This window comes from Musa acuminata, chromosome BXJ3-1 (assembly GCF_036884655.1).
Source record: "Musa acuminata AAA Group cultivar baxijiao chromosome BXJ3-1, Cavendish_Baxijiao_AAA, whole genome shotgun sequence".
In the NCBI taxonomy this organism is placed as follows: domain Eukaryota; kingdom Viridiplantae; phylum Streptophyta; class Magnoliopsida; order Zingiberales; family Musaceae; genus Musa; species Musa acuminata.
In genome coordinates, this window is record NC_088349.1 from 7,048,846 (window position 1) to 7,068,509 (window position 19,664).

A 19,664-nucleotide genomic window follows, 5' to 3' on the forward strand; every position below is an offset into this window, starting at 1 on the left:
CCTAGAGGTTCGGTGTACGGAAGCCCTGCAACCACTAGCATCTATACACTTTATATAGTATATATATATATAGCATCACACGAAACCTTCGGATAAAGTCATGTGCTGTGAATAATATTAATCTTAAAATCAGAATGTCACCGTTAATCCAAAAGCATTACCATCCTCTTCTCAGCATTCACAAAGACAGCTGCGCTCTACTTGTAGTACCAGACAACAAATAAGAAAAGCACAAATGATAGAGCGCGATGATGACACACATCAGGGCCGACAAAACACCAATCATCTCGTTCAGACTTGTTCTTCCTATCTTGGACGAATTAGAGAATCTGGCTGGGCAGGGATTCGTTGCTGAAAATATCATGACCTAACATGTAGCAGACCATGCCATGCGACTTCCATCATAAAGCATCAAAATTAATTCGTGTTGCAAATTGGCTGACTTTGCTGCTGTCACGTGGTTCCGCAGCTCTAAGTACTGACACCTATAAGAATCACAAGACAACAAATATATCAGAAGACAGACAGCTATCTATCTCATTCCGTTTGTTCTACTCCCTTCAATCAAACCATATCTCTCGTTGTTAATCCAGAAAAGCTAATCAACGATGCATTTTATGCTCCACAAAACAAATTGACAAACACCTAAAAACATCACATTGCGAAACAATGCAATAAATTGCATTCTCATACTGAGCTGATGATGACCGTTTTTACCCAGCACTCTCCTACTAAACCATTTCTTTAAGTAATGTCATATGTGAGCCTCGGAACATGACAGAAAAGCATTTTCCGTGAAAAGAGAAATAGCATCCTTTTGTAGTCAAATAGCATCACCTACAGTCAATTTGCTTCAGCAAGAAGCACAATATTTGCAATCTTATGATACCATTGAATTATTACAACTAAGACAAGAAAGTTTTTTTTTTTCCCGACAAATTATAAGCCTTCGAAAACAAAAATGTCACAATATTAATTATTCTACTCTCTTTTGGCTGCATTTTTGCAGTCATCCTCTCTGACAAGTAGATAGACAAACAAGATGATGCATGAACAACTGGTACTAGCTATCTTTTTTTTCTTTTGATAATCTATTAGCTTCCAAATTAATATAAGATGGAAAGATAGATGGGAACTATGTACAAAAATGAAAATAAAATCAAGACAGTAAATCTAATCACACAATAATCAAAACCCTTGCTCAGATAAATAACATTATGTAGAAATTGAACTAAACAAAAGCATAGTTCCAGAGAAAAACAGATAGTATTTCTGAAATTTGTATATGTAATAAATAGTTTGCCACAATGTACATAACATACAAGTCTGACACCAATTCAGACTGGTATGATGCCTCAGACATCAAGATGTGTGCCAACCTGGATCCCCATTATAATTGGAGGAAACAATAAAGGGCAGTAGCATGTTGTATGGTCCATTATCAATGCTTTTTTGGACAAGTAAACACCATTCAGGATGACGCGTCCAATATTTTAAACCATGGTCTGCCATTAAAAAAAAAGGCCATAATGCACTACTATTTGGGTCAACTACATGGATCACTACCTTTAGCTATTTGATGGACAAAGATGACAGTTGATCCATTAATTAAAGAAGATGAAAGCTGGTTTCAGTCTTAATAAAAAATCTCTAGATAATTTGTTCTCACCTACCATCAAAATTGAATGAACCTTATTAAGATCAAGAGACAGAGCAGATTTATAATTAAGTTTTACAAATTACAGGGAAATTCCAATATAACTTGGTATTCATATGATCCAAAATTTAAATCTGCCTCCCAAAAGGGTTAGATACAGATACTGAATGAAAGAAAGCAAAAGAAGCTCAAAGAATTCTCTGCCGCATATTGTCAAATTTCAATATGCTTCTGAAAAGAAAAGGCATAAGATCAATGTTTTATCTGCCAGGTCAGAAACTAAAATGTTGTACAGAGACCACAATTATTTTTCTAATACATTGTCCAAAGGTTTAAGAAAAAGGAACTAGTAACCCTACCAGACCCAAATCAGATTGGCAATTGATACGGTGCCAGACTGCTTGGACTGAACCACAAATAATAATAACACATCAAATGTCTATTAGAACTTGAAGTGTAGCCATGATAAACCAGTGTCCTTGACCTAACTCAGACCTTAGCATACCCAATATACCAGACGATACACCAAGGTACTCAAAACCATGTGCTGTCCTCCCTGATTCAGATAGCCAATAATAATTTTAACCCAGGAAAAGGTGAATGTTTAAAAATTAAATAGAAGTATCCGTGAAAATAATTCGAGTTTGATTCTGAAAGCCTCAAATATGACAAGCTAATCAAAACAAATTTCCAATTACAAAGTTCTAAGACAGTATAGACAACATTTCAAACAGATACTGGACTAAACTGGGATGGATACCTTTGGATGATCCATGAAGCTTCCAAAATAGCCTACCCCAAAGGATGATGACGAATAGGCAGCTACAACCTCGACTGCTTTCAAAGAAGATAAATTTTCTGCAATCTGCAGAAAAAAAATCATGGATCTTGCCATATAATGTGATAAAGAAAGACAATATAATTGGATACACACCTTCACAGTATCAGCCTGCAGTAGCAACACACCACCACCTGTATCATGGGATTTTTTACTGCTACTGTGGATAAGAGAATGGAGAATTTTCATACAGGCAGATACAGGACCTGACTGTGACCTAAACATAGGACAGACACCGATACTGTGAGCATTAAAATACAATAAACAATTACTTAAATGCATATATAACACCTACAAATATAACCATAATAAGTGATGAGATTTATGGTACCCCAGTCTGTCGGATGATTAATGACACTCAGTTAACCACCTCAGATAGGTGATACAACTCAGTAGACTTATGAGATTGAATCTCACTTGAATCCTCCACAGATCTCACATAAACTTTAAGGGTGACTTGAATTTTCCACTTTATTCAAACTAATAACTGAAATGCATATAGCATCTACAAATAATCAAATATAATCATAATAAGCAATAAGAATTATATTTACCCGAGTCTGTTGGGCTGCTTAATGACACTGCCAGTTAGCCACCTCAAATGGGCAACAGAACTCACTCGACTTATGAGGGCGAATTTCACTTGCATGCATACTCCAGAGATCTCACTTCAATTTTTAAAGGTGACTTGGATTTTCTACTTAAGATTTTACTGAAGTGGAGGACAGGTGAAATAAGGAAATTAAAGTCTATAGGCCTTAAATCCAAACATTTATAAGAGAGTTATCACCTATCTGTTTAAGAGAAAAATGCATACTCATACTTAAACTAGATCCAGTCATGTGCGGTCCAAAGAGAGACCTCACAGAAACAAAACCACAAACTGTTCATATCACTGACTACTTTTTCCTGCATTACAGGAGTATAGATACAGGTAATAGTTCACCTAAATAGCCATAAGGGTACCCCTCTAAAGTCACGATCCAAATGCATCAATGCATGTACATCCTATAGGAAAGTTTTAATACATGTGTGGAGAATACACAAGTATATCATCTAGGAAACCTAGCAGAAGATCAAAACGCTGACATGTTCACCAGTGAAAGCATTATAAACATGTTCATCAATGAAGCACAATAAACTTGATAAATTTCTGATCATTGAAAATGAAATTTTGTAATAATGACAAAAACGATACTGCCCATTAAAACAAACTTACACATTAGACATATATATCTAATCTTAATATGACATAACAAATGGCATTAAGTCATAGAACATACAATGATGATGACACACAACATTCACGTGCTGCAAACCCTTTAATCAAACACTCTCCAACACCAGTTGCACAGCATCCAACAACAAATGGAGAGCCAAAGGGATCTTTCACTGAAGCCCAGCATCCTGAACCATACATTGCTGCCAATCCAACCCGCCCATCAACCTAAAAGCCCGTCTAATATTTTAACATGTGTGGGATCAACTAGAAGCAAATAGAGTATATTATAGTCATGCATTACAACAGACACAATTCCAGTCCAAGCAGATTATTTAGTAATATAAGCTAAAATATCAAAAAAAAATTTGTTACTAGCTTTTAATCAGAATCAAGCACTTAAAAGATTATGGCTATGGAAATCAAAGGCATGAGTGGGTTGGATTTAGCATATAACACAATCTTCCAGCATAGCATCTTCTTATGTGCAATAAAAAGAAACTATTATCAGGAACATACTAATTTTATGCAATTTAGTAATAATCACATCTGGTAAGTGTCAATGTTACAATCGTTTTACTCCATCGCTTTCAACTGTCAAGCAGAAATCATTAGCCTTCCACTATGCAAATAACTGTATTAACACTGACACCATATTAATATGTTAAAGACAAAGTAATCATCACAAACTGAAAAAAGGATAATAGGCACTAAAATCGAGAGAATAACTTGCCTAAACTGTAATATGTTCTAGTAGCCATAGTAAGGGTAGCATTCCATGTTCCAAATATAAAGTAAGCAGCCATTTAAAGTCCTAGTCCACAACACATAAGAACATTATAGGTAGATATAAAAAGCTTGGCCATAACTGATACAAATAGGTCACAGGGCAAACTTGCATTGTTAATCATAATTGCCAGAACGAATATATTTAAATGGATAAATCCATAGTATCCATCATTCTATCATGGAATTAAAGATTATAGAAAATGGACCACCATTAGGTGTGGTTTACAGTTGGTTGATTTGCACCAGAGAGTTAACTTCTACATAAAAAGACCAATGGAATAGGTATCACGTCATAAAGGAAGTCAAATGAATGAGTATAAAAAAATAGAAAGAACAGGATTAACATTGAAAAGCAGAAGAATTTCTGTAAGAAAAATTAACTTTGAGAAGAAAGCTGCCATAGGATCATGTTATACACCAACCTGATTAACATTCACGTTCAGAATCAAATTTTCAGATAAAGTTGCTGACAGAGTTTAGATCCAGAAACTACTGTCAAGTTAAGAGAGCTGGCATTCGATTTTACATCCAGAACTCTTATAGATCCCACCCGTTAGAAAGTACAGGTGAAATGTGTGTTGTGTCTATTTAGTTGTATCAACCAAATCCATCTTTCTTTTCATCCTTAGATAAAAATATTCATTGTTCTTGTAGAAAAAGAGGATGTAAAACAAACCTTTTTTTTTAATTCATTTATGGGATTGAATGCATCATTCAATAAATTTTTTGATCTAATCTGCAGGACTCAAGAAAAGGCAGATTGAACATAAAACACCAGATCCAGCTTGGTTATTGACTGAGTAAATAGATATGTCATTTCTTGATATCTCTCTTATTCAAAATTGTTGTGTGATGTGCATCCCCTATGTCCTATCATGAAATAGATAAAATATATAAAAGAAGTAAACTTTTGTTCAAGATCAAAATCTTGTTGGAACAGTTCATAAGAGACAGAGAACTTAAAAATAAATTATTAAACCACAATCACTACCTTTAATGCAATGCCACCACTAGATGCCCCTGATGCTACATGTCCATTGCTGTCAATACATACAGCCCCCACTGTATCCATAACAAAATCCTCTTTGTCATTGTTTTTCATAAATGAATGACCATCCAATTCCTTATTTTGCCCAACTATTGAAGATTGTGATTCATCCACTGTTCATAAGGTAAATTAAACTTGGTGTTAGTTCTGCTATAGTTTTATGTAACCAAATATGCACAGAAAAGAAACAATCAAACAACCGGCACAAACCATGACTATCTAGAGTAAAAGGAATACACTTATAAGGACAATTATTCATGTCTGTGTGTCTAAACAAGAATAGGCAAAGTGGTAGGATGATACCAAATAGATCTAGTAATTGTGGATTGTTTCCTATTGGTTGACTTTAGGATGGTGCAGAACATATAATTTCAATTTTCATCCCACTTCCCCTAGCTTGGGGAATGTTGACATGTTGTTCCTTGGTTGGACAAACCTAAACTATAACATTTTCTAACTAACATCTTGGACCGAAGATAAATCTCATTCTCACCAATATATGCCTCAGCTAGAACTCCAGAACAAACTTTTACTGATGGCATAGTTAAGCAATCAAATGAATAAAGTCCTATCAAAAAATTTATTGTGCCTTCTCAAATTTGAATTGTGCTCTAAAGCTAACCATCATGGGAAATAACTGCTATTTCTATATAAGTCTTATATTATACCTTTATCAATCCTCTAATGATATTAAATTAATATCTTAAAAAGCTAATAAGAATATATTAATACCTAGCATTACCAGGTGGTATGATTGCCAACCATGTAAGATTCAAGTTGCAATAGAACACTTAAGAGTTCTCGTGGAGCTAAGTGCAAGGAAAGGCACATGCTCATTAAAGCAAAGCAAAGTCTGATTACAATTAATGCTAATAAGATTTAGAAATAAAATGAAATTACAAAACAGTATTCAACTACTATTCACTAGTGACTAACTAAAATGTTAATTTTGGCCTATTAGTTAATAAAAAAGGGTTAATATTCTTAATTTAATTCTAAAATGATAACAAGAGACAAGCAATTTAGCCACAAACAACAAGAAGCTGTAATATCCCTACTGTTCAGGGTCAGCTATATTCAACCACAAACAATAAATTATAAATTTAACTAATGCAACAATGACAGAGTACTTAGTTACAATAGCTTATTTATAGAAAGATGTTCAAGAAGTCAGAATTAAGTACCAAAAGTTGGTGTTGCTTATATATATAAAATAAGGATGTCATATGGTATCTTACTTCTCTACACTGTCCAACACAAATAGTGTAGAATCTATACATGGTACACCCAAATGGTTAATGAAAAACACAAATATAAAAGATTTCTTATTCTTCAACCAAATCTTTTTTTTTTAATGCAAAGGGCCAGTGGTGAAGGTCCAGAAACCTGTGGTGATCTATCAGTCCATACTAGCTAAGCTTACTAGGATCTTCAACTAAGTCAAATTGACTGACAAATGTGTTACAAGAACATTTAGTAGGAAAGAAACTTGAAGATATATAACATTTTACTAGCCTGTAAAATATTGTAAAAGTCAAATGTCATCTAACTTATATACTATGCAGCTAATATTTTGAAATTGTTAGGTATGCAGCTAGTAAGATTTCAAAAACCACCTTCTGTGTCTGTAGGCAATGATGCAGTCCTACATGCTAAGGTAGGCACTTCCGTAGAGCATTCACTCTTTTTCTTGGCATCGGCAAGCATTGCTTTGTACTTCATCCACTGTGACTTTGCCTTTTCTGTCACCAGCCACTGTTCAGAATCAACAAGGAACTAGCAGGTAAGCCCAACAGAAAAAAATGCAACAACACTTCAATCAAGAAATAAGTTAAACACAATAAAATTTTGCCATTAACAGAATGGAAAAAATGGAAAGACAAATAGAAGAAGAAGATATTACAGAATCTTCTTCTAAAATACTTGAAGGTATGGTTAAGCCCTTTGACTTTCCCCATTCACGTGCTCCTTCACCAACCAAGAACCTGGAGAACAAAAAGAAAAAAAAAGAAGATGATAGCACTTCAAGTACAGTAGAGAGATAGAAAGAAAATTAAACTTAATAAAAAGCAAAAAATATATTTCATCACAGATAAAGTAGTGGTATAGAACAATGTCATATATCATGCGGTCCAACCACATCTGAGCACCAACAATTTTGCATAAAAATCTGAACATTTGTTGACTCACGTGTAGCTGTTTTAGGAAAACTCAAAATCAAGATCCGAATAGGTCCGGTAAAATTGTAAAGCCATCTAACTTAATGGATCAGTTTAAAAACAGATGGAATGGACACAAGGTATGAATCCACCAATGCAACACAATCTGTCTTTTCCATTGCAAGTTGAACAAATAAAATTCATATCGAATGAGCAATCACGGCTTTTGTCAACACTTAAAGATGACCATAGTTTGACATCAATGTGTGCTGGATTCTTTCTCAACAAATTCTAGTTATGTATAAGAAATAGCATGACTAAATAACATGTTTTAAAGAAAAATAAAAAAATGCACAGTTGCATGTAAATAAGGACTTAGTGATTGTTAATTAAAGATATTAACAGTTTAAGAAAGATAGAAAAAACAGGTTCTGTTTCTATTGCAGACTGTCTATTCAGTATAAAATCCTAGATTAGCACAGAAAAGTGTCGAATATTCAACTGAAAAAAAGGATCAACCTTAGAAAGGTCTAATTTAAACAAAAACTCAACTGTCCAAATTTATATGTTTTCCAGGTAACACAACAATAGACAGATCAATAAGTTCAAATTTCTGCAGAGGCCATAACTACATAATATACACTATTAACACTAATCCTGGCACAAAAGCTTCATATTTGTTTGTGAAATTAAGTTGTTAGATTTGTTTGGTTAGAAAATCATGAAATAAACAGGCACTTCCAAAACATTAAGGATGACCATGAAATACAAAATCTACTGAGAAATATGTATTTCAGTTTTGTCGAAAGAAGTCACATATTACATTGGAGGTATTCGACCAAGCAAGGACAACCCAGTTGTCTGTTCTTTAGCCAAGCAAGTGGCAATTTGAATGGCATTTCGTACACCTGGTCTATGAGAATAAAAGGTTCAGTACCTCATAGTTATGTTGCACAACAAAATCTGAAATTTACGTCCCATAAATATGATGTAAATACCAATAACCTATATTTGGTGTCTGGCTACAGATGAGTATCCATTAGAAATACCTCTTACAGCTCCAACTGCTCCAAATGCTCCAGAACCATCCATGATACTTGCATCACATTCTACATGACCTTTCTCTGTCAAATTTGAACCCCGGCCTGCATTTGTGGTCGGATCATCCTATGGAAATATATACACATTATATTTATATAACAAGCATGCAAGTATCTCATCCCTCCAGTGTAGTAGCAAAATAACCTGGAGTCTTTATTACTGGTCTGCATCTCATCTATTCCAAGAAATGGACTAGAATTGTCCAGTAAGAAGCACCAATATTTCATAGCACAAGATACATGCAAAAGATATCAACAGCACCCGCAAGCGCTATTCCTAATATATCATTAGTTTCATTTTATCTCATATCATCACTCTATCCCCTGTCTTTGACTTTACAAATATATTTGGCCTTAAACTGAATACTCCTAATACAATAACATTAGGATAGTTGTTTGTTGTCCAATCTTTGCCCACAACATGGGCCAAAGATGCTTATAAAATATTTCTTCATATCGAACAAAAAGGTCCAAGAACCAGAAAAACAAAAAAACATATTAATTTCATTAACTTCATGAAAACTTGATCACCATGCACTACCCAAAAAGTATGTTACAGAAGTGATGCAGGTGATGTGCCAATCTTGTAGATCGCTTAATATTCAATCAAGAAGCAAACAGTCCAAACTCTTCCTCTCTATATTCTTATTTGTCGTAGCATGACTAAAAATTTCCAGGTTGTCTATTTTTCTATCTTCTTCTCACACTAACATGATGAACACTTTCCGAGGACCCAGATTATGTACTTTCTGCACTCGTAATTGTTAATGCTATCCCATAATTCCATATCTAGTGACTCTAACCCAAATAATTTTACTAGCACCTCTAGCAATAACAGATATTATTATAATTTTCCTTTAAAAAAAGATAGCAAATACATTGTTTAGCTGCCATGAGATATGAGAAAATGCTTGTTGGCAGCAGGCATATTCTATGTTAACAAGATAATTCATATTGATCTTTTGGCTAAAACCTGGCTTAAATAAACCCATTACTATTAAGCCAAAAAAAGAAAACAAGAAAGTGATTACAGACCTCCAACACTTGAATAGCAGCTGAAACAGCATCTAAACATCCACCATCACCCTAGAAACAATAGAAAACATCAGCTAATACAATGAATAACTAGTGCACAACACATTACCAAGTGCTTCACCACAATACAAGAAGCATTACATACCAAGAAATAGCTTCAGAGGTAGATAATTATTACCTAGCACAAAATGAGAATAAAAGAAATACTAGTTTCGTGATCACCTAATAATCCATCACCAGAGTATATATTCGATCATTGGAGTATAATCATGTAACACACGAAGGCTGTGAAACCCTAGTGAAGACATACACAACCTATGTCCAAATGAATGGGATACCAAAACAAAACAGAACATACACCTACAATCCAATAGTCCTGTAAAAGGATCTGACGGACCAAAGAGAGAGATTTGAACAGCTTCAGGACCATAATGAAAAGTCTAATGTGGCGTTAGAGTTTTCTTTCAATATTGTCTTCTAGATAAAAACGGAAGGCCCAATTTATTAGTGACAATAACATGTATAGCGCTAGTCGTTGGTTCAATCGATCAGCTATCACCACCTTCCTCAAGGATCATCGATCGACACCATCGCGAAGCAAATCCCGGAACCAAGAACCTAGAAGTGAAAAAGACGCAAACCCCAGGAAAAGAGAACAAACTCCGTGGGACCGGTCGAAGACTACCTTGCGAAGAACGGCGGCGGCGGCATGGCAGGCGCGCTTCATGGCTCCCCTGTAGGCCTTCTCGTTGGCTGGTGAGTGGAAGCCAGCGCCCACATGGACCGCCACGAAGAACCGATTAGGGTTTCCTTCGCCCTCGCCCGCCATTTTTCGTCGCTCGCCCCTGCGGAGGAAGGAGAGAATAGAATCTTATGTTCGTGGACAAGAGGGGGAAAATACTCCCCATACGTCTTGTCTTTTTATACGTTGTATACGTTTCGTATAGAAGCTGTCCAACAAGTACAATACAAGACGAAGTTTCCAAGCCGACCTTGATATGCATCCGTGTGCATCTCTTTATATGATCCGAATCCGATAACTATCACCTGTAAGAGTCCTTATAGGATCCGGATCTATGTGAATATCTCCCAATAAAAAATGATTTAGGAATAATGCCACATTTTTTTCAAAATAATGAAAATTGAACACTCGATAATCCTCCAAAACAGATATCAATGCGAATCGGTTGCCTTCTCAGAAGAAGGCATTGCGTGGTAATCGCTAATCACGTCAAGGTTTCGCAATTGTCCTCGTCTTCCTCAGCTCCGCGACTCTTCGATCGAATATCCGAGGCTTCAATCTTCTTTTCCTGTCGATTCTCCAAAGGTTTGACGCGGCGCGCTTGTTTCTTTCTGCTGCTCCCTTGATTTCTAGGGTTTATTGGACCGATTGAAGATCTCGTTCGCCCTTTTCTGATCACTTGTTTATGCTTTCTTGAATATACCTTCGCCGGATAATAATTGTTGTTTTCACATCTGTAGTTCTTGCGTTCAGTTATATTGATATTTTATGTTGTTAGATTTGCCGAAATTTGGAAATATAAACCCCGAATTTTCCTGTTTCGCTGTTTGTCTTCTTGGGAATTTCAATGTTTGGCTTCTTGGACACAAAAGATGCAATCTTTCTTATACTCCTTCTCTTACTTTGTCTAATTTCTTTCCAAGAAACTGTAAATGAACGTGTCAGCGAAGAATTTTTCGTCTTTTTTGTGGCGTATACGGATAAATAACTGAGAACCGTGAGGCGAAAACCAAGAATTATTTGAGATTAGCTGATTGTGGTGTATCCCGTTCTTGGTTTGAGAACTGCAAGATGAAAACCAATAACAGGATACACCACAATCAGCTAATCTCAAATAATTATTGGTTTTCACCTCACAGTTCTCAGTTATCTATCCAGGCATGCACGTTCATTTATAGTTTCTTGGAAAGAAATTAGACCAAGTAAGAGAACATGTATACGAAATGTTCTGACTCGAATTAAATTTTGGCGGATTTGTAGTTCTATAAGTTGTTTTCTTTTTTCTTTTTTTACTTCTGAATGTTGATGTATTTGCACTTGATTCGATGTCAAACACCATTCAGTTGGATATCTTTCTTTCGTATTAGAGATGTTGACACAAAATGTTAAGCTTTCATCAACTCAGCCAAGAATTTGGAGAATGGTGAGTGGTGTAATTGTTGTAAATTGGCCAAACTTAGATGTTTAGAAGCAGTAAGTCACACATTGTTTACAATAATCATCATAATTGATTGATTCATATGGTGCATCGATCCATGAACTCTGATATCTATTCTCGGTGAATCTAATTTGGTCTTCATAGTGAATTGAGTTGTTGTTGCATAGTGAATGAGTCATATTCATTGTGATGTGCTTGTTTGATAGGAAACCAGCTGCGATATCTGGAACCAGCATAAGTATTGGAAAGCCGAAAAATACAATGGATTGTAACTTGCACATTGAAACTGATTATGACAAAGAGACTCCTAATTGTGAACACAAAAACCAAAGCGAGCCAGAATGTGGTACTCGAGAGAGCAACTATGAAGAAGAATCCAATGGTGAAGAAATTGCTGAAGAAGAAGATCCTGATGGAGAGGCTAAACTATCTGAGAGAGAAGTTATTGAAGGACTATATTGGACAGAGCCTACCGAAGAAGATCCACAGGAACAAGTGCTAGATGAGGAATCAATTGGAGTGCACTATCAGGAAGATGTATCAGAAGGATTCAGAAGTCAGTCATCTTCCAATGGTGACGACGAAGAATGTGAATTGGGCTCTAAACCATCCAGTTCAGATAAGAAAAGAAGGTCAGCTGATGAATCCCAAGGCAATATGCAAAAGAGGCAGAAGCAGGATGACTCCAAGCTAGAGATATATTCTTATGCGACCGGCGTGATCTTCAAGGACAAAGCTAGGAGCTCGAGTTGTGATGAAAACATTGCAGACAAGGAAAATACTGGAAGTTCTGGTAAGAGAAAACGCAGTAGAAGCAATATGGAGCCTGAAACTTACAAGGTAGAAGTTGATATCGATCTGGCTACTAAAAAGAGGAAAACCAGATCGGTTAATAATGATGCCAAATTGAAATTGTTAGGTCCTTTAAAGCTTCCAGATTTTGACAAGATTCCTGTAGGTGGCACTTCTGTTGATCCGGTAACAGAGAAATTGAACTCGCAGCTCTTTGAGGTAAATCGGATGCTGAGTGCTCACGTACTTGTTGATGACCAACCAAAGGTACATGAGTCGGATATCCAGATAAATTCAAGAGTGGCCAGACTCCGTACCAGACTCATAAAGCATCGGCAAAAGATCATTTTAGAGCTGATTAAGAGGAACCCCACTTTTGATCCTCCTGATATCAAGCCCCCAAAGCTGTCCAAGAAGCTTTATATTCCAGTAAAAGAATATCCCAGTTACAATTTTATTGGCCTTATAATTGGTCCTCGTGGAAACACACAAAAGAGAATGGAGATGGAAACAGGCGCCAAGATATCACTGCGAGGTAAAGGTTCTATTAGAAAAGGAAGAGTCCTGACATATAAAGATTCCAGATGCGAGTCATCTGAAGATGATGACTTGCATGTCTACATTAAGGCAGATACTCAGAATTCTCTTGATTCTGCAGTGCAAATGGTGGAAAAACTGCTGGTTCCCGTGGAAGAAGAAATGAACGAACACAAGCGAGCTCAGCTGAGGGAGCTTGCTGTGTTGAATGGAAAACTTGGCAAAGATTCAAGTGAAGTCCAGAAGACAACACCAAGATCCAGTACTTCATGCGACATCTGTGGAATAGCATTTCATCAGAGCGTTGCTTGTCCTTTGATTGCATCAAACACTGGAATCGGCAAGAGTGATAAATTCTTTGTACAGTTGGGAAGTAGTGGAGTTGGTCCCTTCAACTATCCACCACTTGCTAGTTCCATATCAAGCCTGATGTCCAATCAACAATTCCATGCTCCAGCATCATCCAACAACAAACCTTTAAAAGAGATTGATGAAGCTAAACTATACGTGTGCTATCTTCCCCTATCCGTGAATGATGACAAGCTACTGGAACTCTTTTCGCCCTTCGGATGCATCTCCGAAGCTATAGTGATCAGAGACAAGACCACAGGTTTAAGCAAAGGATATGGTTTTGTTAAGTACAGGGATCCCGCCTTTGCTGCTGAGGCTGCGGCAAGCATGAATGGGTGCAGGATCGAGGGAAAGATGCTATCAGTTCAGGTCGCAAATCAGCCTTCATCTGCATCCAAGACTTGCACTTTTCCATGGTTGCTCAACAACTGCAACAAGCTACCACCTTATCCAACTACAGCCATTTCTCAAGGAAAACCCGGTGTTATGACCTGGCCAGGTCATCCAGGATCTATGATTTCCGAGACTCGTGCTTCTATTCCTAAGAATAGCAGCTTTATCTCGCATGCTGGTTTTATCCGTGGACCTCCATTCTTTTTTGGTGCCTCAAATCAAAATTCGGTACCCCCTTTGATTCCAGATGCTGTCACATCATTCAAGGAGCCTGAGCAGTTTCCTGGTTATCCGAACAACATTGAATTCCAGGATCAGTCGTACTGCTCGAGATATCATTACAGACTGCCATCAAAGTATGTTCATCCAACTCAGACCCATGATAGCTATCGAGCATCGTTTGCTCATCAAATGCCTCCACCTTGAAGCCAATGGCAGCACAATGTCTGCTACCGTTTGTGCTCTGTTATAGGATATGTACAGAAATTAGCAATGGAATTTTTGCATGAAGATGATGCTTATTAGCCATGTTAGTAGGTTTAGAGGGCCTACTTTTTTCACTCTTTCACGGCGAGCGAGGCCCCCGTAATCCTATTCGATCTTCGGGAGCAGAGTTGTAGAAGTGTTTGAGCTCTTTTTCTTTTTCTCATGCCCACGGAACCAGAGAGGCAATACCCTAGTGTTTGTGTTTCCTGGTACTGTCCTGGTGGACACCAGTACCAACACGAAGACCAAATCTGTATCTCTTTCCTCTCACTCGACCATATGCTCTTCTCTGACATGATTGACGCTTGGTCGTTCAAACTGAAGTCTTCTGAACGACAAACTCTTTTGATGTGTTGAGCATCTTTTGCTGCTTTCTGAGCCATCAACTCCTCTGAGTCTCAATATTAAACTTGGAATCGGTGATCTACTCAGCTTTATATTAGTGCACCGGTAGCATTAGTTTTTACTATTAAAATGTGGTTTAAAGGATCATTGCTGTAAGGTAGGGGAGGTTGCAACGATTTGCTTGGACTATCAATTTTGGCCTACAGATAAATTCAATTTGGTCGCAGGATGCGGCAAGAAAAGCACGAGGGCAAAGATACATATATTTATCATCTGTTTCCTTTATGATTACAAAGAGAACCGAGTACTTAAACGTCCCATTTAGATGATAACATGCCGCGGACTTGACATGGTTTATTTACGACATAAACAACCAGATCGGAACGACTCTGTGTACGCATATACTGCAGGCTTTTACATGCATACTCCTTATCAGATGTTTGCTCTCATGTTGAGGCGATTCGCCACCTTCTGTCCCAGCGATGTGTCGCACTGCAACCATTCCCCCACAAGCCCACGATCAGCACACTAACTCTAATCAGCGTTCTATCAGGTAGAGAGAAAGAGGAGCTTTACCTTCGACAGGAACGAGATCCAGATGCTGCGGAGCTCATAGCTGACCTTTGGGTGTGCTAATTGCTCGGCCCAACGGCGGACGAAACGCTCTTGCCTGAGGAGCAGATGTCTCTCTCGTTGAAACGCCAAGCAGAACAAAAAGATCTTCGACGTAAAGATTGAACAGAGAATAACAAAGGCGATACCTATCAGGTGCCCAGGAACGGTAACGCTCTCCGGGTTGCTTGAAATCGTTTTGCTTGGGAATCACATTCTGCGCTTATCGAAGGAGCACTTCATCAGAAACATGAAACATTTGATGTGGATTTATAAGAGGATTAATCCCACAAGAATCTCACCTTCTCACGCTTGCCAGTGACGACACGATTTGGAATGGGGAATCTCTCTGCATGACGGAGGGAAGCATGCCTTGAAGGGAAGTAATCGACCTTGAGAAACAGATCCAGTGGTAGATCATCAGAGGCAAGATTCAGAAACAAGAACTAGTGATTGCTTGCTAGCTCGGAACATATAGATTACCTCCTCGTCCCTGTGCATGACGTTCATCAGTCCATCGTAGTGATTGTTGTGGTGAGCGCACTTGGGCGCGTTCACCGGGAGCGTCAGGTAGTTCGGGCCGAGCCGATACCGCTGCGTGTCGCCATAGGCGAACACCCTGCACTGAAGCATCTTGTCGTCGGAGTAGTAGATGCCGGGCACCACCAGACCCGGGCCGAACGCTAGCTGCTCGTTCTCCGAGAAGAAGTTGTCGATGTTGCGGTTCAAGACCAGCCTTCCCACCGGCTGCAGCGGCAGAAGGTCTTCGGGCCATGTCTTGGTGTCATCGAGCGGGTCGAAGTCGTAACGGTCCTCGGTATCCGGATCCATGACTTGAACGAAGAGCTTCCACTCCGGGTAGTTTCCGGCGGCAATGGAGTCGTACAGATCCTGGGTGGCGTGGCTGTGGTTCTTGCCGCCCACCACGATCGCTTCGTCTTCCAGCAAGCACTTGACTCCACACGTGGGCTTCCAGTGGAACTTCACGTAGTTGACCTTCCCTTCCTTGCTGACGAAGGTGTAGGTGTTGACGCCGAAGCCTTCCATGTGGCGGTAGTCGGACGGGACGCCCACGTCGTCGAAGAGGAAGAAGAAGGTGTGGAGGCTCTCGGGGTGGTGCGAGAGGAAGTCGAACACCCTCCAGTACTCCTGGACGTGGGACTTGGGGTTTGGCTTGAAGGCGTGGATCACGTCCGGGAACTTGATGCCGTCGCGGATGAAGAACACGGGGAAGTTGTTCCCCAGCAGATCCCAGTTTCCCTGACGCCATGAGACAAGCGGTGAGACCTTGGGGAGACGAGCACGAGTACTTCGGCGCAAGGGTGGATCACAGTAGGTACCTCTCGGGTGTAGAACTTGACGGCGAACCCGCGGGGGTCTCTGATGGTTTCAGGGCTGCCACGCTCGTGGATGACGGTGGAGAAGCGGAGGATGATCGGCGTCTGGACGCCGGGCGCCCGGAGGAAGTCGGCGCAGGTGAGGTGAGTGACATCATGAGTGCACTCGAAGAAGCCCTTGGCGCTCGCGCCTCGGGCATGGACGACGCGCTCCGGTATGCGCTCCCGGGCGAAGTGAGCGATCTTTTCGACCAGATGGTAGTCCTCAAGGAGGATGGGTCCTGAGAGCAACGATAAGCTTTCAGCAGCTCACATGACTAAGGATGGCTTTCTCTTCGACACCATTCCCATACCTCTGGATCCCACGGTGAGGGCCTGGTCATCGTTCCATACGGGCGCACCAGCGTTGGTGGTGGTAAAGTTGGTGTCGAAGGAGCTCGAGGGACGGAACTGTAAACAATAAAAAGAGAATATAAATCAGAGTTCGGAATACATATACATACTTAAAGCGTTTCGATATCGCGTTAGATCTCCGGCAGATTTCCTCCCGAGGGTACGGCTTAGCTGTCTCCACCGGCGCAGCGAGCTACATGGATGGTGCAGCCATTGGTTCAAACAAGAGGGACCCACAATCCGCTCCGGCTATCTGCTTTCAGTGTGATTGTGGGGCCCCTGTTTGGACCAACGAGCTGCAGGATCGGAGCAACATCCTGCCTCGGTGGATACAGCTGCGCTACACCATCACATGAGATCTACCGATAACTACGTGCAACATGAGTTAATACGTATGAGCAGAGAAGTGCTGCCACGGACTGCGAATGGCTGCAGGAGCGAAGGAAGAGAGGTTCATACCTTGTAAGGATCCATGACCTCTGAGGAGGAGAGGGAAGTACGAGAGAGCAGTTTGGGGGTGCTTATTGCTGCTCCCACCCCCTCTCCAAGGTCTCTTAAATAGAGAGAGAGTTGCTTCTCCTCACCTCCCCGGTCAGACCACTCGCCTGGGTCTTGCCAGCGCAGCTGGGACACAACCGGTGATGTCGATCCAGACTTATCAGGAGTTCGATCTTTCCCCTCCAATCGTACTTTTAATTAGAATCCTACAATTCCCATCCGACGAGAGGCAACGGTGGTTAAGAAGAGTTGAAGGTGGGCTTAGAGAGAGAGAGAGACAGAAGCAGAGATGTTTAGAAAATATTATGGATGAGAATTGATGAGGATAGTAATTATGATAAAACTCGGTCGACGTCAACCGACTCCTCATGCCTCGATCGGTGTAACTGCGCTCAGTCAATCGAACCGGAACACCGACCGAGGCACATTAACGCCTACTCAGGCACGGTTCTTCACGCCACGCCAGCGTCCATGTCAGACGCTATCAGCCTGCCTCTGCGGGCACATCAAACAGCAGTAAGTTTCCCTATAAATATCCTCTCTTTCATCATAGAAAAAAGGGGGAGTGACAGTACAAACACTTCTTCTCATGAAACCTCCTTCACATCTTCTAACTTGATCGTCGGAGTGGTCGGGCCGAGCGCTCCGGCCTGTACAGGTGCGAAGCCGAGGGCCCCCACCGGATGCACGGACGAGGAGTTCCCGCCCGGAGGACACGGCGACCCCGTCCCGATCGGACCATCGCATCGAACCGACCCCGCGGGCTCGAGGCACGCCCCAGGGAGAACCCCATCGTCCGGATCTGAACCGAGCCGCATTAGCCCTGAGGCCACGGCTCGAGGCTGTTTCCACAACAAGAATAAACGGGAAAAAAAGGTCTAATGTTACTAACAATAAAACGAATATAATCACATATATTAACAAAAAATATGAAGTTATTAAACCGAACAAGTAGACAGTCGCCATAAATAGTGTGATCGGTGATCTGAAGCCCCATAAAGATAGGAACGAGCAGTGTGTCTGACACAGGTCCAGCAGCCCTACAAAGGATAAGATAGAGAGAGAATGCATCGTCGTTCCACTCGTCAGCATGCATTGCAGTGCCGTGGGTGGAGTCCTCCTGTGGCTCCAAATGTTGACAGCGAAGTTACTGGGAGGTGAGGACAAGGAGAGAATTGTTGTTGACGTATGAATGCAGGGAACATGGACTGGATGTTGAAATTTTCAACGCCCTACCACTGTTTCTAAGATCATTTTCTAGAAATGGGACGAGCAAAAAGTAATTTATTATTAGAATAAAAATACGACCATTGTTTCTAGAAATAGTGGTAGGGACTGAGCTTGATTTGATCTCACACCCACCAGAAATAAGACAGCTTGTCATCGTTGCTATTCGATTTTCTTTTAGATAATTTTTTTAAAAAATAAATGAGGAAAAGTAAGATCTTATGATAAATTATTAATTTCTCATTAATTAAATTAATTAATATTATAAAAAAATATATCGAATGAGATTTTGAAATTTCGAAGGATGTATTAAAAATATCATAATTTAAAATAAAAAAGATTTAATTTTAGTTGGGTGGTATGTCATGATCTCATTATATGCAAGTTAATGATAATAAATTTATTTAATTATTATAAGTTCATCCAAGTCTTCTCCTACTTGATAAATAAGATTAAATCGAAACGCTATAATACTCTTATATTCTTAAGGATTTGTTAAAGATCAAACTTTAGTATTGTGTACATACGCTCTAATACGATCTGATCCGATGAAATAATTGATTAAACTTTTTACCTTAACGATAATAGACTCATTCAAATTTTAATATCATTGTTTTCAGGTTTCAATCTTTTTAAGTCATTCTGATAGGATATTAAGATCTACTTTT

The 19,664-nt window shown here is 39.4% G+C and overlaps 3 protein-coding genes across 5 annotated transcripts; 1 reads left to right on the plus strand and 2 right to left on the minus strand.

Annotated features, from left to right (window-relative positions):
- Positions 1-93: 93 nt before the first annotated feature.
- Positions 94-10,724, minus strand: LOC135584095 (putative threonine aspartase). Of its 3 annotated transcripts, none has more exons than XM_065137387.1 (11): positions 10,531-10,724; positions 9,846-9,896; positions 8,760-8,877; positions 8,534-8,618; positions 7,455-7,536; positions 7,168-7,306; positions 5,495-5,664; positions 3,779-3,942; positions 2,592-2,712; positions 2,418-2,522; positions 94-485 (listed from the first exon to the last, which is right to left on the minus strand). In XM_065137387.1, the coding sequence occupies exons 1-11, from the start codon at positions 10,672-10,674 to the stop codon at positions 402-404; spliced, it is 1,263 nt and encodes a 420-aa protein (XP_064993459.1). In that variant the 5' UTR covers positions 10,675-10,724; the 3' UTR covers positions 94-401. The 3 variants fall into 3 exon arrangements, with proteins under 3 accessions (XP_064993459.1, XP_064993461.1, XP_064993460.1); XM_065137389.1 differs by having other exon boundaries at positions 8,760-8,855; positions 10,531-10,669; XM_065137388.1 differs by lacking the exon at positions 94-485 and adding an exon at positions 1,905-2,213.
- Positions 10,725-11,015: 291 nt separating this feature from the next.
- LOC103989140 (splicing factor-like protein 1) lies at positions 11,016-14,994 on the plus strand. Its single transcript, XM_009407912.3, has 2 exons — positions 11,016-11,172; positions 12,232-14,994. Exon 2 carries the CDS (start codon positions 12,287-12,289, stop codon positions 14,522-14,524), a length of 2,238 nt encoding a protein of 745 aa, XP_009406187.3. The 5' UTR covers positions 11,016-11,172; positions 12,232-12,286; the 3' UTR covers positions 14,525-14,994.
- Positions 14,995-15,176: 182 nt separating this feature from the next.
- On the minus strand, positions 15,177-17,914 carry LOC103983085 (catalase isozyme A). Its single transcript, XM_009400246.3, has 8 exons — positions 17,731-17,914; positions 17,232-17,328; positions 16,882-17,159; positions 16,025-16,801; positions 15,844-15,933; positions 15,691-15,758; positions 15,506-15,599; positions 15,177-15,421 (listed from the first exon to the last, which is right to left on the minus strand). Exons 1-8 carry the CDS (start codon positions 17,743-17,745, stop codon positions 15,362-15,364), a joined length of 1,479 nt encoding a protein of 492 aa, XP_009398521.2. The 5' UTR covers positions 17,746-17,914; the 3' UTR covers positions 15,177-15,361.
- Between the last annotated feature and the right edge of the window lie 1,750 nt (positions 17,915-19,664).